The 17389-nt window shown below is 32.3% G+C and overlaps 1 protein-coding gene across 1 annotated transcript; it reads left to right on the top strand.

Annotated features, from left to right (window-relative positions):
• Positions 1–476: 476 nt before the first annotated feature.
• Positions 477–16993, top strand: LOC134712369 (nucleic acid dioxygenase ALKBH1-like). The gene is made up of 6 exons (XM_063573854.1): positions 477–632; positions 12937–13033; positions 13894–14056; positions 14908–14989; positions 15647–15840; positions 16477–16993. The coding sequence occupies exons 1-6, from the start codon at positions 525–527 to the stop codon at positions 16976–16978; spliced, it is 1146 nt and encodes a 381-aa protein (XP_063429924.1). The 5' UTR covers positions 477–524; the 3' UTR covers positions 16979–16993.
• Positions 16994–17389: the final 396 nt, after the last annotated feature.

The following is a 17389-nucleotide window of genomic DNA, read 5'->3' as shown; positions in this document are numbered from 1 at the left end:
ACTAGTGGTACCCTATGGAAAATGCATTACGAATAATTGCGCTCTTGTAACCTATATATATAGCAAAGGGGTTAATGATTGAAGTCAGAGTCACAAGAATACGGAGTGTTGCAAGTGAATACTGAATTCATCATCAATTTTTTTAGCTTATTTTGACAAAATTGAACCATACTGGCTGCTGAAAGCGAACACATAAATCATGTTATACATTTGTTATATATCTCGTAGCTTATGCCCCTTTAGAGTCTCTATTTTTTAGTGTCTAGAAAAGCCAGACTCTTTTTAGTATAACCAATGAGGATAAATATGCAGTGTGCATTTTATGTTAGGCATATTTTAGAAAAAGCACGTGAAAATGACACACTATTGAAAATAAATACACAAAATCTTTCCAAATATATTTTGTTTTCCAATTGACAAATTAATTTTAGATCTTTTGACACATGTTCATTGATTTCATATTTCTTTGATGTTGTCTAAAATATCTCAAATGACCACTTTACTGGAGCTCACTGGAGGAGGAGATGACAGATTTAGTTGATAACTTCAAAGGCGAATTTAAACGTTATAAACAGCGTAATCCTCTTCCAAATTTTTCAGACGTCATAGACATTGAAGAGTCTCCCTCAAAGGTCTGTTTAAAGTTCTTTATTTTCCAATCAAAGACCCCCAACCCACAGCCACAGGCACTTGTCTCAGATTTTTTTCTGTTGATAATACGAGGCAGGCACATGTCCCAGGTATTAAAGGGGAGGGTTGGGATCACGCTAACATGTTGAACCCTGCCACATTATTTATGTATCTGCCTGTCCCAAGTCAGGAGCCTGTAATTCAGTGGTTGTCATTTGTTTATGTGTTGCATATTTGTTTTTTCATTCATTTCCAGGGGCGTAGCTACCCGGAGGCACGACAGCACGTGCATCCACGTCATTTTCACAAGAAAAAAAAAAAAAAAAAAAAAAAAGAGAGAGAGAGATGAGTTGGTCAATCAGAATCGGAAACTGTTGGTGTCTTTTTCGTCTACTATCCCGGATATTAGTTTGACAACCTAGTTACAAGTGTTGATGAAGCTGTTCATGCAGAAAAAGATCATAGCTCCGCAGTTGACGGCACATTGATTCGGCATGCAAAAAAGCAATGGCAAAATAAAAAATTATAAATTGAATGTTAAAGGAAACACCTATGTTGTCACTTTTTTAATTGATGAAATATCATTAAATAACAGCATTTGGTTTCAAAATAATTTTTTTTTTGGAGATTATGACAAAATCTGAAGGTTACAATACTTGTATCTTTTACAAGATTTGAATTTGTAATACTCAGTCTAAGATATGTAGTTTTGGAGCACATTTTACAGTGTACAGTCAGTCAGGGGTACTACTAGTCCAAATAATTATGACGTTTGGCAAGGCTATTTTTAATTTTTTCTGGGACGCCTTCCTACAACGTGGGAAGGCGTCCCAGAAAAAAAAAAAAAATAGCCTTGCCAGACGTCATAATTATTTGGACTAGGGTACTACTTGTACAAGTGTATTTTATTTACTTGAAGAAGTAAAAATAAATATACACATATAAGTAAATTTGTACGCTACTTATACAAGTGAATTTTATTTACTTGTATAGGTAAAAAAAAATATTGGCTGAGTTATGTCCCTTAGACATTCAGATTTTTTTACTTGTAGAAGTAAAAAAGTCATCCTATCTTCTTTTATTGAAATCTTTGGATTTCTTTGCTGTAATAGAATTTTAAATTTTTAAAATTTTGCAGATGTCTTTACTAATCATTTCAGTGCAATTTCATGGACAATGAAAATCTCATTTGTCTGTTATCTTCAGAACACTGCTCATTTACAAGCCCCCAAGGAGCAACTTTAATTAAAAAATTTGAGCAAACCTGGGAAAAATCATTAAAGGCATGATTTTACATCTCAAAACTTGAGGATTTTTGTTGGATTGTAAGAAAAATTTACTTATGCAAGTAAATTTTTGAGAAAATGAAGGGGAGATTATTTAAACATTATTTATTTACTTATATATGTATATTTTTTTTTACTTCTTCAAGTAAATAAAATACACTTGTACAAGTAGTACCCCTGACTGACAGTTCATCAGTTTGGAATGAGATGTACCAATCGGCTTTATAATTATCAGATTCCTTCGATATCATTGAAAACATGCCGAGGCGATGTGGTTGACAGACTACCGTAGCCAATCACCCTGCAACTACGCCAAACAGTATTGGAAAGTCTCATTATTTTTTGCGTTCATAGACCAAATGATGAGTCAATTGGAGAGTGAATTCGCGTCAAGTTATCAGGAAATCGCTTCTTTGCACTGTATCTGCTTCATCGTGTTGTCGGAAATATCACAAACGAACAAATCTCAATATTGTCTGAGACATACCAAACTGACCTGACATGTAATTTTGACGAATTCAATTGGGAGGTCGCTCGATGCCGAACATGTACGCTGGTTTATAACATCTCACGAGTGCTACCATGTCATGACGGCCCTGAGATCAGTCACGGTACTATATACTTAATATGTAATTGAAAAAAATGTACGATCAACAATGAACAACGAAAGCTACATTTAGCATAACTGCATATATGCATCAGGATTTCAGTGTGAATGTTGACAAAGTAATAGAGAAGTTTGTTTCTGCACACACCCGAAAGCCAGATTTTTGACAATTTTGAGTAAATTCTGTATCACAAATATGTGTTGTTTATGTATTACTATATTCAGAAGATTTATTAATAGTTTTACATTGATAAATTTTTATCTACAAATAGCTCCTCTTTTAACCGTCCTATGGCCGAAAACCGAAAAAAAACAACATTTTCCTGCATATTAGGGTCCCAAAACATTTTCTTCCGCGTCCTTTCTTTCTAGCTACGCCCCTGATTTCTTTACATAATTAAGGCCATTAGTTTTCTCGTTTGAATTGTTTTTATACATTGTCTTATCAGGGCCTTTTATAGCCAACTATGCAGTGTGGGCTTCGCTCATTGTTGAAGGCTGTACAGTGACCTATAGTTTGTAATGTTTGTGTCATTTTGGTCTTTTGTGGATCGTTGTCTCATTGGCAATCATACCACATCTTCTTTTTTTATATTACCTGTTACCACTGTGTGGGAAAACCAAGTTTTAGTAGGGTTGACAACTGAGAAATCATCATGCAACAAAATTTTGGGACCATCTGACATTTTTCTAAAATGAGAGTTAGTAACTTGTGTTAATAAGGTACAATGTATATATAGAAGGAAAAAAATCTGAGACACGTGCCTGTGCTGAACCACAGGGGTTTGTTACAATTTGCCGAGTTTTGTATTGATAGTAAACCCAGCAAATTGTAACAAATGCCTGTGCCTCAACAGAACATATGTACACCAATAGTCAATACTTGTATCCACATCAATACATTTTATTATTTTAGTTTAGTTTCTTGTGTACAATTTTGAAATTAGTATGGCATTCTTTATTACTGAACTAGTATATATTTGTTTAGGGGCCAGCTGAAGGACGCCTCTGGGTGCGGGAATTTCTCGCTACATTGAAGACCTGTTGCTGACCTTCTGTTGTTTTTTCTATGGTTAGGTTGTTGTATAACCAAGGCCAGTACTATGTTCGTTCCTGACCTGGTTATTCATCTTGCTAGGTTGGGGGAACTAGCTGGTAGCTTTGATATGAATACATGTTAACGTAACACAGATTCAAAGTTCAATATATAATGTTTATTAATCAGCATTCAATATAAATTGTCAATCACAATAATCACAATAGTTCATGAGACATAATAAAACAGCATGTCTAATATAAATCCAAGTCTATAACACAAGTGTCCAATACGTGACTATAAAGCAAGTGTCTGTGAATACTGACTGTCCCTTACTACATGGTCAACTAATATATATTCTTTCATTATTCAATTTACATATCATTAATACTCAAATAGCTAATTTACATAATAATGCTTATGTATCTATATTCCCAAATATCAAGTCTTTGTGACATAACTTAAATCATCTTAAAAAGTAAGAAATCCTTTTTGTATATATAACACTTCTTTAATCCTTAATTCTCTATTGTCAATTTAGCCCTCAGAGGATTACATAATAATTTGCTTTACACTTATCTAAAATTGTGAAGATTTATATTAACTATTTATCAAGTAAATTATTTCTTAAGCTAGTGCTAAATATCTTAACTAATACTAAATTATAACAAATCTTTGAATTCCACATTTTAACATTCTTGTATCTAAAATATACTGGTTATACCCTTCCCTTCGTCGCCAAGATTGCTCCTGCAATCTTCAATTAAAATACAAAATGCATAATAAAAAAAATATAATATTTTACACATATATTATATAGCAACAATTGAATTACTGATTCCTGTCAATAAAATATAACAATATATTGTGAAACAATTAAATCACTGATTCCTGTAATAAAACATTACTAAATATATATACATGTACATGGAGGGGGAATGGTCAAGTTTAGATTGTCCATATCAGGGAAGTTCTCTGAAGTTCACTAATATTGACAAGTCCAACTCTCACATAATTAATGACAATGAGCTCATTGCATACTTCATGAAGTATTTCTAAGGGCATAAAGGGGCATAAAAAAATAGCAATATATACAATACAGCTGAAATATAAGATTATCAATGTTTTATCAAATAGGTCATCAGCTACAAGTTAAAAATATTAGTAATCATATCATAAATATTATTCTTAATAATAAAATTACTTTATGCCTAAACCATAAGTATGTAATATATCAAAGAATTATCTAATAAATATAACTGAAACACAAAACAATATCAAAATATATCATAAGCAAAACATTTTCATATCAATAAGCAATAATAACTGTTTTTTGTATTAAAAACATATTCAATACATATATATAGGCAATATATTTGTTCTTGAGCACAATCGTCATATTCCCTGTTAACATCATTTTTGGGGAAACACATGGTTGATAGTTTTTAAGGATTAATGTTCATATATTTCTGGTTCAATTTTAACATTAACATCTCATTGTCTCTTCATCTTCATCACTATTCATGCACAGTTATAAAAATGTCACTATTTATATATCACAAATCTCTGCTAATTAGTTCCTATAATATTAAATAAATTTTCAGTAGATAATTATTATATGTCCATCATTGTTTGTCTTTATTAACTTTTAAAAGCACAATATGGTCACTTCTATGGGTCCACCATTTCATCATTTTGTGGGTCCACCATTTCATCATTTTTGGGTCCACCATTTCATCATTTTGTGTGTCCACCATTTCATCATTGTGGGGTCCACCATTTCATCATTTTGTGGGTCCACCATTTCATCATTGTGGGGTCCACCATTTCATCATTTTGTGGGTCCACCATTTCGTCATTTTGGGGTCCACCATTTCATCATTTTGTGGGTCCACCATTTCATCATTGTGGGGTCCACCATTTCATCATTTTGTGGGTCCACCATTTCATCATTGTGGGTCCACCATTTCTTTATCTGTGGGTCCACCATTGGTAGGTTACTTCATGAATGTAAGTGCAACCAATATCATAATCATACATGACACCAATTAACCCTTATCTCTTATTGTATTTAATTCATTTGAATTGGGGAAATTTTATTTATTTATCTCTAAAATATGCATTAGAATACCACAACGTTAGGCCAATATATATACCTATTTATTAATATCAACATAAATTACATACAACATGTAAGAATTTCTAATTCTCTTCCCTTTATTTTTTATCTTAATTTCCTATACTTTCTCTTCTTATTTCTAATTAATATTTAGCAACTGTACACCAGTTTATTTTGTACTTCCTTATTAAGTTCTCCTTAATTATTTTATCTCTTTAGCTAAAAAATCTTTTTAAGTCATAATAAAAAAAACACAGCTCAAAAACAGTGATGCCCATACACAATGTATGTATAGGGAACACTTGATAGTTCTATTTGTATCATTGATAAAGTACATTTTGTATAATCTGAAGTTAAATTTGGTTTAAAAGTACATCAGTAGATGTGCCATCCACCTGCAATATTTAAGGATCTAATAGTAAGAACTACTAATGTAATCAATACATTTGTCCAGCAGGATTAAATTAACAGACACTATAACTAATCTGAATATTGTGTACTTTAACCAGAAATTCAGAACAAAAATAACATTTTCAACGATACAAAAGAATAATGTCACAATGCATTTACGTATGCTCATAACATGTATAATACTACTTGAATATCTAGTTATAACATCTCAACCACTCATTTTCATATTTATTTTGGAAAAGTTTAAGAAGTCCTGGGGGACAAGTTTCAAACGGTACCCACTCTGGATCATAAATATGTTTTTCCTCATAGTGTATGAAACATTTTGGAACATTATTTTCTATTTTAAAATGTGTAATGTGAGAGCCTGTAACAAAACATCCTGGTCCCATATCTTTTGTTTGTGAATTGCATGTAAGGGTCAGCATAATGTTATAAAACTGGTCACCATAAAAATAATCCAGCAAGTTTGTAAAAGCATGCTGATCTTCTCCATTTACTCTGTGTAAGGGTTGATAATGCGATATTCTGTTATTTCTCAATATGGTTTTGACGAAAAATCTGTTATTTTCCAGTTTTACAGCTTGCACTGGAAATTTATCCCAATTTATTTTTGGTCTTTGTTTATATTTAACATCATTGTTTTGGTCTATCATGTCTATTGCAGTTACATTTTGTGGTTCATTTGAAGGTTCAAAAAATTTATGTTTGTTTCCTAGTAAAGGTCTTTTTCTCTTTTTACCAGTATGCGTTCTGTTTTCATGAAATTCTCTTCTCATATTCTCTGGGACTTTATCTTGGTGTACCCATTCTGTTTTTGACATGTTCTTAATTTTTATTTTGTAGCATAGTTTCTTGTTTACCCATGCCGATGATATAATCTTTTCAACATCATCAGGTGTAATTTGTATTTCTGTTGTAGCTTGTTGAGCAGTTTTATTTGTATTTTGTTTGGTTTCTATAGAATTGTCAGGAGGCACTGCTTTATTTTGCTTTGAAAGTTTTGATTTACAATGATTGTTTTGATTATTCCTGGGTATATTTTGGGGTTGAGAATTAGATATTGTGTCTTGATTTTCAGGGTCCTCATTCTGGACTTGCTGATTTTCACCTTCATCATCCTCATCTTCTTCAAATGGATCATCAGTGTCATCTAGGAGGTAGTCAGGGCGGTCTGTTTTACTGTTAAATGCTTTCAGACGACTTGCATTAACTAATTTCTTTGAGATTTTGTTATCGCTGTCCCTTCTTAGCTTAAAAGTATTACAGTCTGGGGGTCCAAGGTTTGTAATTGTAAATGGGCCGGTCCACTTAACTGTTAATTTTGGACTTTGACCTTTTTTAACCTTCTTACAAAATAGCATTACTTTGTCACCAGGTAAATATGTGGGTTTTACTGCTCTTTTGTCATGCTGTGTTTTGTATTTTGTTTGTGCTCTTTTTGTGTTTTCTGCAGCAACATCCCTTGTTAATAGGAGGTCCTTAATAAATTTATTGAGGTATTCTCTATGGTTTTTAGGCAATGTTGACTTTGGAATTAAGGCAACATCAATAGGTGCTCTCATTTCTTGTCCAAAGAGAAGGTGAAAAGGTGAGTACTGAGTAGACTGAGTAGCTGGTGTCATTCTATAAGCCATCATTATGGGTGCTATATAGTTTGGCCAATCTGTCTGTTTTTCCAGTTGAGCTCTCAATGATTGGACAATAAATGAGTTCATCCTTTCACAAGCTGCATTAGTTTGTGGATGATATGCACTTGTATAGTGGCGTTTGATTTGGAGAAGCTCACATAAAGCTGCAACAAGCTTGGAAAGAAAATTGGCACCTTGATCAGATACAATACAGCGGGGTGCACCGAAACGGGCAATTATCTCTCTAAACAGGATGTTGGCTACTTCTGTTGCTTCTTGTGTTCTCATAGGAAAAGCTTCACACCATTTGGATCCACTATCAACCACCAACAGCAAATAGCGATATTTTTCTAGAGTCTCTGGCAGTTCTAAAATATCCATGTGCCATCTGGAAAAAACCTCTTCTATTGGCATTGGTTTAAGCGATACTGGATGGCTGTGTGTGTCTCTTTTAGATCTTTGGCAGATTTCACATGTCTTAATGTATGTCTTTATATCAGTGTACATGTTTGGCCAGTAATATCGTTGACGCACAGCTTCATATGTCCTTTCTTCTCCTTGATGACATCCAACAATATTATCATGGAAAGCTTCTAGTACCTCCTTCCGTAGGGTTCTTGGTATTGCTAGCTGCTTAACCATGTTTTGCCCCTTTGGTAGGCTTCTTGATCTTGCATTAAAAAAATGATAAAGTATGCCATTATCAATTTCGTAATGGAAGGCTTTCGCATCCAGTTGTCTAGCTTTTTGTCTTTCCTCAGGTACTTGGCCATCTAATTTGTAATTTAAGATTTCAACAAAATCTGGGCAATGTCTCTGAAGGTGCCGAAATGTTTTACGTTTCTTTAATTGCTCTGGGTCAATGGTTTCTAATGTTTCATCATCCTCATTACCAGTATCTGTTATTGTAAGAATGTTGGGTTGCTGTTCGTCGTCTCCTTTGTAATCAAATGTTATGATTTCGTAATTCTTATTACTCATGGCTGCAACTGTTTGTTCAATTTCATTCTGCGGAAAATATTCTGGACCTATCTTTTCATACTCTCTTCTTGACAGGGCATCTGCATTATTTTTCTTCCCAGGTCTATGCATTATTTCGAAGTCATATCCTTGAAGTTCAAGTGCCCATCTACCTAGTCTCCCTTGTATATTTTTAATTGTATCTATCCAACGAACAGTTATATTATCTGTATAAACTGTGAATTTGTGTGAGGCCAAATATGGATTAAAATGTTTTATTCCCTCTTTAAGTGCTAACCCTTCTTTTTCGTTTATGTGCCATTTTTGTTCATTTTTATTCAGTGATCTACCACCATAAGCTACGACATGTTCAAGTTTTGTGTTTGGATTTAATTGTCCAAGGACATAGCCAATAGCATAATCAGAAGCGTCCACTGACAACACAAATGGTTTCTCAAAGTCTGGGAACACTAAGATTGGAGCTGAGACAAGGCTGTGCTTCAATCTTTCGAAAGCTGCTTGACAATCTTGTGTCCAGATGTATTTCTTATTTTTCTGAGTTAATTGTGTAAGTGGAGTTACAATTTTGGAGTAATTGTGCACAAATTTTCTGTAGTAATTGCATAATCCTAAGAAACTGCGTAATTGTTTGATATTTTTAGGTATTGGGTATGTTTGCACTGCAGATGTTTTTTCAGGGTTTACTTTAATACCATTTTTGGACAAAATATGACCTAAATAGTGTACTTCTTCTTTTGCAAAATGACATTTTGTTGGATTAAGTGTAAGATTTGCTTGTTTTAATTTGTCAAAAACTAATTGTAAATGTTTTAAATGTTCTTCAAAATTTTTACTAAAAATCAAAATGTCGTCTATGTATACTAAAGCAACTTTCCAGTTCAATTCTTTTAAAACTTTTGTCATGAGCATTTGAAAAGCCATTGGTGCATTTGTTAAGCCGAAACTCATTCTTTTGAATTGGTAAATACCTTGGTGGGTTACAAATGCAGATTTGTGTTTTGTTTCTGGATCTAAGGGTGTCTGAAAAAATCCACTCATGAGATCCAGTACTGAATATATTACAGCTTTTGAATTAGCAACTGTGTCGAAAACATCATCTATCCTAGGAATACTAAATTTTGCCCTTAATGTGCATTTATTGAGCCTACGATAGTCTACCGCGAACCTATACTCTTGTTTTGCATCCATATTACTTTTCTTTTTGCGAACTAAGACAATTGGGGACGACCATGGAGAGTTTGATTCCTCTATAATGTCATTGTTTAACATTATATCAATATGTTTTTCTGTTTCTTGCCTCATTTGTGGTGTTTGCCTGTAGGGCATTGATTGTACAGGTGGTGCATTACCTGTATCAATTCTGTGATAGTGGTAACTAGTTTTACCTAACTCTGTAATGTCTTTAGCAAAAACATTTCTATTCCTTGTTAAGAGTTCATTTAACTGTTTTCTTTGATTTGCATTTAAGTTTTCATTTATTTTTATTCCCAACTCTTTTTCAACATTCTGATATTTATTAACTTTAATATATTTTTCTTTTGAATTATTATCATTTAAGGCAAAAATACCATTGTTGTCTACTTCAAAAGCCTTGGCTACTTTCTTATTCCTATACAATGTTATGCTTAATCCAGTGGGATTAAGAATTCTGTACAAAGCCTTTCCATTTTGTACATTTACTACCACTTTTGAACCAACCAAATTTTTAATATCATTTGAAAAGTTTGGTTCAAGAATTACTGTACTGTTATTGCGATGCCTCACAGAAAGCCTAACAGGTATAATAATTTCACAGTGAGGGGGGATAACCTCTTCTGCTATAGTTTTAACATGTGCATAATGTTCATTCATAGTCTCTATATTATTTAAAGGTACATTCAATAGATTTTCTTGAATTGCTAAGGTATTATTTTCAAAATTTATGTGAGCTTTATTAGCTTTAAGAAAGTCTATTCCTAAAATTATATTAAAAGTTAAGTTCTCAAGTACTGTTAATTCTTGATATATAATTAAGTCATCTATATTTAATTCAACATCTACTTTTCCTAAAATTGGATAGCTCATTCCACAAGCAGTAAAAATTCCAGATTGTGTACTTTTTTGTATTTTGATGTTTTTCAAACATTTTTGTAAACATTTTAATGATATACAAGAAATTGAAGCACCTGTATCAACTAATGAATCAACTGTTTTATTTCCTAATTGCAAATGTATAATATTTTTTGAAAGGGGGGCTATTAGAGCTAAGGAGGGGTCAGGATAAACTGAATAAGACATGTTGAGTCTTTGTAGAGGGAAAATCCTATTAAAAGATCTTGACAACTTTAATTAAAAAATAAAGTAAAATTTAAAGATTTGGTGTCATATAAGATCATAAATAAAAGGTTGACTCACCTCTGCACACTCAGGAAAATGCACTGTTTCCTATATGGAGATATGCTGACTCTTGTCTTCAGGTATTCAGGTTCGCATCCTACGTGTATCCCTCCTTAGTACCGGAAAGCTGGGTCACTCCGCCACGTATAACCAAGGCCAGTACTATGTTCGTTCCTGACCTGGTTATTCATCTTGCTAGGTTGGAGGAACTAGCTGGTAGCTTTGATATGAATACATGTTAACGTAACACAGATTCAAAGTTCAATATATAATGTTTATTAATCAGCATTCAATATAAATTGTCAATCACAATAATCACAATAGTTCATGAGACATAATAAAACAGCATGTCTAATATAAATCCAAGTCTATAACACAAGTGTCCAATACGTGACTATAAAGCAAGTGTCTGTGAATACTGACTGTCCCTTACTACATGGTCAACTAATATATATTCTTTCATTATTCAATTTACATATCATTAATACTCAAATAGCTAATTTACATAATAATGCTTATGTATCTATATTCCCAAATATCAAGTCTTTGTGACATAACTTAAATCATCTTAAAAAGTAAGAAATCCTTTTTGTATATATAACACTTCTTTAATCCTTAATTCTCTATTGTCAATTTAGCCCTCAGAGGATTACATAATAATTTGCTTTACACTTATCTAAAATTGTGAAGATTTATATTAACTATTTATCAAGTAAATTATTTCTTAAGCTAGTGCTAAATATCTTAACTAATACTAAATTATAACAAATCTTTGAATTCCACATTTTAACATTCTTGTATCTAAAATATACTGGTTATAGTTGTCTCTTTGACATATTCCTCATTTCCATTCTCAATTTTATTCTCATTCATATTCATAACACATGTACATGTATTTTGTTTAAATGCCTCATCCTTTATAATGCATATACTTTGTGCATGTCCCACTCCAGACGCTATCTAGTTTTGCAACTAGGGGCCCCTTTGTCAAAATAAAATCATTTACAATGGCATTGATCTGCAAGTTGTCTTTAATTTGGAGACAGCCTGAGACCATGGAGACTGAGCACAGGCACTTGTCTCAAAAAAAAAATTTCATATATACCTTAATATAACATTTAGGTATATAGGAGATTTTTTTTTGAGACAAGTGCCTGTGAGACTGAGTGCTGGCTTGTACTGATTTATAGATATTGTTTAAAAGTGTATGGGCCACAGAAACTAATCTGGTTATAAAACACACATAAAAAAGTTATATCAAGCAGAGAAAACACAAACATACACTTAAGGCATGGGTTGAAAATACAATTTTAGTAAAAGTGTTTGCAACATGAAAAATGCACCTAGCTATAAGTTAGGTGACTTAAATAAGCACAAAATAGCAGAGGCACTACACCATTTACACGCATCACAAATAAAATTGCCCTTCTAAAAGCAAAGCAATAAATTAAAGTAGGAAAAAAGAACAGAAGTAACTGGTTTTGCAGGCTAAACACTGACTGAGAATTTATCAAGTTCTACTAGCATGACTAGTGAAATAATATAAGATGATTGCTTGTGAAACTCTGGCTGTTCATTTCAAAGCTTACTTTTCCCAGCATTCCTTAAACTAGAGGGCCATGATTTAAATTAAACTTAAAATTAATGAAAGTATAATTAATTGTTAATTTTCCAAGTTTATTCAGGTGATTTATAATTCTTTTTAAGACATTATTTTATTTAATACATTTAGCTGTTTAAATACTTTTTTTGCAAATTATAGAGTGTTAGCTGTTGTTTTGTTCAATGACAGTAATTATCTTAAGATTTTGAATTGTATACACTGCACCTTCAATTCCTTTATTTTTTACACTTTATAGGTCACTTTATTTACTCTTAAAACTCAAGACCATCCTGCTGTAAAAGGACTTAAACCTGTTGATCAATGGAAAGCATACACTCTTGACAATTGCCCAGGTTAGTATATGCATGTACTATCATTCATTTTTGAAAGGAAAGAGTTGTTTTAATCTTTTTAAGTTTTATAGAATACACAGATATCATGGGATTTAATAGTTTTCATGATATTGGAGAAAAACACTGAAATTGGTCAAACATCATTAGTTAAGAACAATAACTCCTGGAAAGAGTACTAGTTGACCCACAGTTTCAGCCATTTGATACGCTGATAAATTTCTGTTAATAAATTATAGTTTTTGATAATCTACCTTAGTTTCACAAAATGCAAAATACTGCAAAAATTGTCCTTTAAAGGCAATAGCTCTTATAAGGATTTGTCATACAATTTCTTTTCGGATTCACCTTTGCGAAGACACAATTGATAGACTAAGACATGCTATTTACTGCAGTTGTGTCAACATTTTGTTAAATTTTCTGAATAGATCAGTTTAAAAAGGGGTAATTAAATCAATTGTATTTTGTATGAAGTTGTACATGTATTAGCAATGGCATGTCTCATTTCCATTGCAATGATTTCAATAATTTCGGCATGCATCCTCAGTCATGGTTTATTGACCTTGAAAGTTCGGGAAAGTCTACCTGTTTAAGTGATGAATTTAACCATTTGGATGGTACATTTTGTGTACTATAATAATTGCAATCAGATGTGACATATATCTTTGTCCATACTTTACCTTTCAATTGTTGTTTTCAAGAGAGAAGATTTGTGTAAAAGTCAAAGAAGGTGGTTATAGCTTACTAGTACTTTGGCTTGGTCAGCTTAAAGGGGTTCATGATAGGTCTTCAGTTTGAAAAATTATTTTGTCAGCAAAATTTATCACACATTTTTATGTCTTGGCTTTGTATACTACTTTCAGGATTCATAATAATTTCGAACCCATTTGAAGATGGAAGTCAGCGTTATTGGATGGAGGAGTGTATTAAAACTTATCCACTGGCACCAAATATCACCAACATTGATTCCCATCTATCTTCAGTAGATCAACATGATGTATGGCGGCACAGTAAAGCTAACTATAGGTTTGTCAATTAATGTTCAATAATTTATTATTATTGGTGGGTACTCTTTTGATTAAGATAAATCATAAATTTGAGTGTTTATCTAGTCTTCAAATTTATAACTGGTTTGTATGCAGAATTTGTTAAACCATGATGTGCATCCCAAAAAATACAAAATTTCACTGAATAACTGAAGACACAGTAGTCCATAGTACAACAATAGAAGAGAAAGAAATAAGTGTCAATGAATTGAAATAAAATGTTTAGGAATCAATGTTAATTATAATTAGAATAGAAAAAAAATGAAATTGCAATTTGGCATTGAAGAAGTTTATACCAACTTTGAAAGAATGCAAAAAAAAATAAGTGATTTAATAATACAGTAATTGTACACATGTTACAGGTGCCAGACAAGTTTATAATTAACATCTGTCATCAATTATACTACTGCAATGTCTTATTTTGTATAAAATTGAATTTATAAAAAGGTATTATTTGCACCTGTCCTAAGTCAGGAATCTGATGTACAGTAGTTGTCGTTTGTTTATGTAATATATATGTGTTTCTCGTTTCTTGTTTTGTTTATATAGATTAGACCGTTGGTTTTCCCGTTTGAATGGTTTTACACTAGTAATTTTGGGGCCCTTTATAGCTTGTTGTTCGGTGTGAGCCAAGGCTCCGTGTTGAAGGCCGTACTTTAACCTATAATGGTTTAATTTTTAAATTGTTATTTGGATGGAGAGTTGTCTCATTGGCACTCACACCACATCTTCCTATATCTATTGTTTAAAAACTCTGTTTAGTAGAACTTCTGTAAATTATACATTTTTTTTTGTGTAAACTTACTAAATACAATAAATTTTATTTTGCAGTAAGGATATAACAAGCAAAGATAGTTTGATGATGAAGTTGAGATGGGTCACCCTAGGATACCATTATGACTGGGATAATAAAGTTAGTTGCATTCCTATTTTTCTTAAACTACAAGATTTTAATTGTAAAATGCAAATACACTAAAATTGAAAATGGAAATGGGGAATGTATCAAAGAGACAACAACCCAACCATAGAAAACATCAGAAGGTCACCAACAGGTCTTCAATATAACGAAAAATTCCCGCACCCAGAGGTGTCCTTCAGCTGGCCCCTAAACAAATATATACTAGTAGTGATTATGAACGCCATACTAATTTCCAAATTGTACACAAGAAACTAAAATTAAAACAATACAAGACTAACAAAGACCAAAGGCTCCTGACTTGGGACAGTCGCAAAAATGCAACAGGGTTAATCATGTTTATGAGATCTCAACCCTCTCCCTATACCTCTAGCCAATGTAGAAAAGTAAACGCATAACAATACGTACATTTAAATGTTTAAAATTCAATTCAAGAGAACTTATTTTTTACCATTTGAATCTTAAAATGTAACTTTTGATCTTCAGTGTCATTTAAAATACAACTGACCCTCATGTGGCATTGCTAATTGAATCATGCACATCATTGATTTTAAATTAGTTCTGTGGATGGCATTATTATAGAGAAAATTCAAAAAAGATAAAAAAAAGCGTTTTTTTTTATTACAAGATAACTTTCTTCTAATTTAATTACAGAAATATTATACCAACAAACACAGTGAATTTCCAGTGGACCTTTCTAGACTGTGTAAATATATAGCATCAGTATTGGGTTACCCATTGTTCGCTCCAGAGGCTGCCATAGTTAATTATTATCACATGGATTCAACTCTGGCAGGACATACAGACCATTCAGAATTAGACCATAATGCACCATTGATTTCAATAAGGTATGCTTAATATCTAGAAATGTTCATAAGGAGGGGGGGTCTCAGTGATTCCCTATATATTCAGCAGATTTTTCCTACAAAAGGGGGTCCTCCCTGGGCCCTCTGGATTCGCCTTTGATATTACACAAAAATATTGCCTTTATCCAAAATATTTTACATTTTACTTTTAAGGAGACAAAACTGAACTCAAACATTATTCAAAGAATGTTTACATAACATAGAAGCAACATTTTATGGTGATTATGTAAGAAGTTACATGCTCAATTGTATCCTTGGGTTTGGAATTGATAATATAATAGGCACTGCTACTTTCTGAATCTTATCTTAATTTAAAGACCTTTTGAAAGGGTACCTTAATGTGACCCCTTACTGTTCCTAAACAGATTTTCAGACCATATGTCAGTAAATGATTAAAGGTCTTATCATATTGCTGATGCATTCTTAAACACTTTATCCTGTATTGGAAATGCTTCAATTTTATAATGACTTAAATGTTTTACTTTATACATGCACCATTTTATCTCCACAAGCATTTCTTAAAAGATTTTTCCTGTTTTAAGTTTAAAAAAGATATTATTTATATTATTCTTGTTATATAACCTTTGTTGAAATTGATGACTAACCTTTTGATTGCAGTTTTGGCCAAGATGCCATATTTTTGATTGGAGGTCTAACCAAAGAAACCAAACCAGAAGCCCTAATGTTACACAGTGGTGACATCTGTATAATGAGTGAACAGTCAAGACTTGTATACCATGCTGTACCAAGAATTATGAAAGCTCAAATGAACAGAATAGAAAAGTGTATACTGAAATGTAACAAATGCAGTGAACAAACTAATATAGAACACAATAAAAAGTCATGTGATAAAGTTACAGATGAGCGAACATGCAACAATCAAAGAAAAATGTCTTGTGATAAACAGTCAGACTTTGGACAGTTTGACAAACAATCTGATTCTGCAGAAAATAGCAGAGAGGCATCTATGGATGAAACATTATTTTGTGATTATTTAAACTGTACACGGATAAATGTCAATGTCAGACAAGTCCTAAAACAAAATGAACGGTTTCCAGAGCATCAAAATGATTTGTCTTATAGTGTTGAGAGTAAAAAATTAAAACTGGAAACAAATTAATAAAAAAGTCAAAACTAGAAAACTTCAACATTTTTGTCTGACTTTCATTGAAGGAAGTAAAACTTTCAGGTTGCTTAATATCACTGGCAGGCGAAACATTGAAGTATATATATGCCTATTGTTTAAGAAGAACAACATTTTATTAAAACTTCCCCCCCTAAATCCGCCTCTGCTTACTATTATCAATTAAAGTAAAAACTGTAAGACAACTTCTTATAGGAGTTGTTGCAGCTCTTAAATGACACATATTACCATTTATATTCATAAGAAACTTTTAAGTAATAATACTGATTGGCAAGATAAGATCTACAAACAAGTTACTGTCATTATCTCATCACCTTTGGGGTATTTAAATACCTATTGCCTGACTAGTATAAAAAATAGCCAACACAATTTGTCCATTTAAATTGT

Source organism: Mytilus trossulus, chromosome 3, assembly GCF_036588685.1.
Source record: "Mytilus trossulus isolate FHL-02 chromosome 3, PNRI_Mtr1.1.1.hap1, whole genome shotgun sequence".
In the NCBI taxonomy this organism is placed as follows: domain Eukaryota; kingdom Metazoa; phylum Mollusca; class Bivalvia; order Mytilida; family Mytilidae; genus Mytilus; species Mytilus trossulus.
Note: the sequence above shows the minus strand (reverse complement) of the source record. Positions and strands in the feature narration are given on the sequence as shown.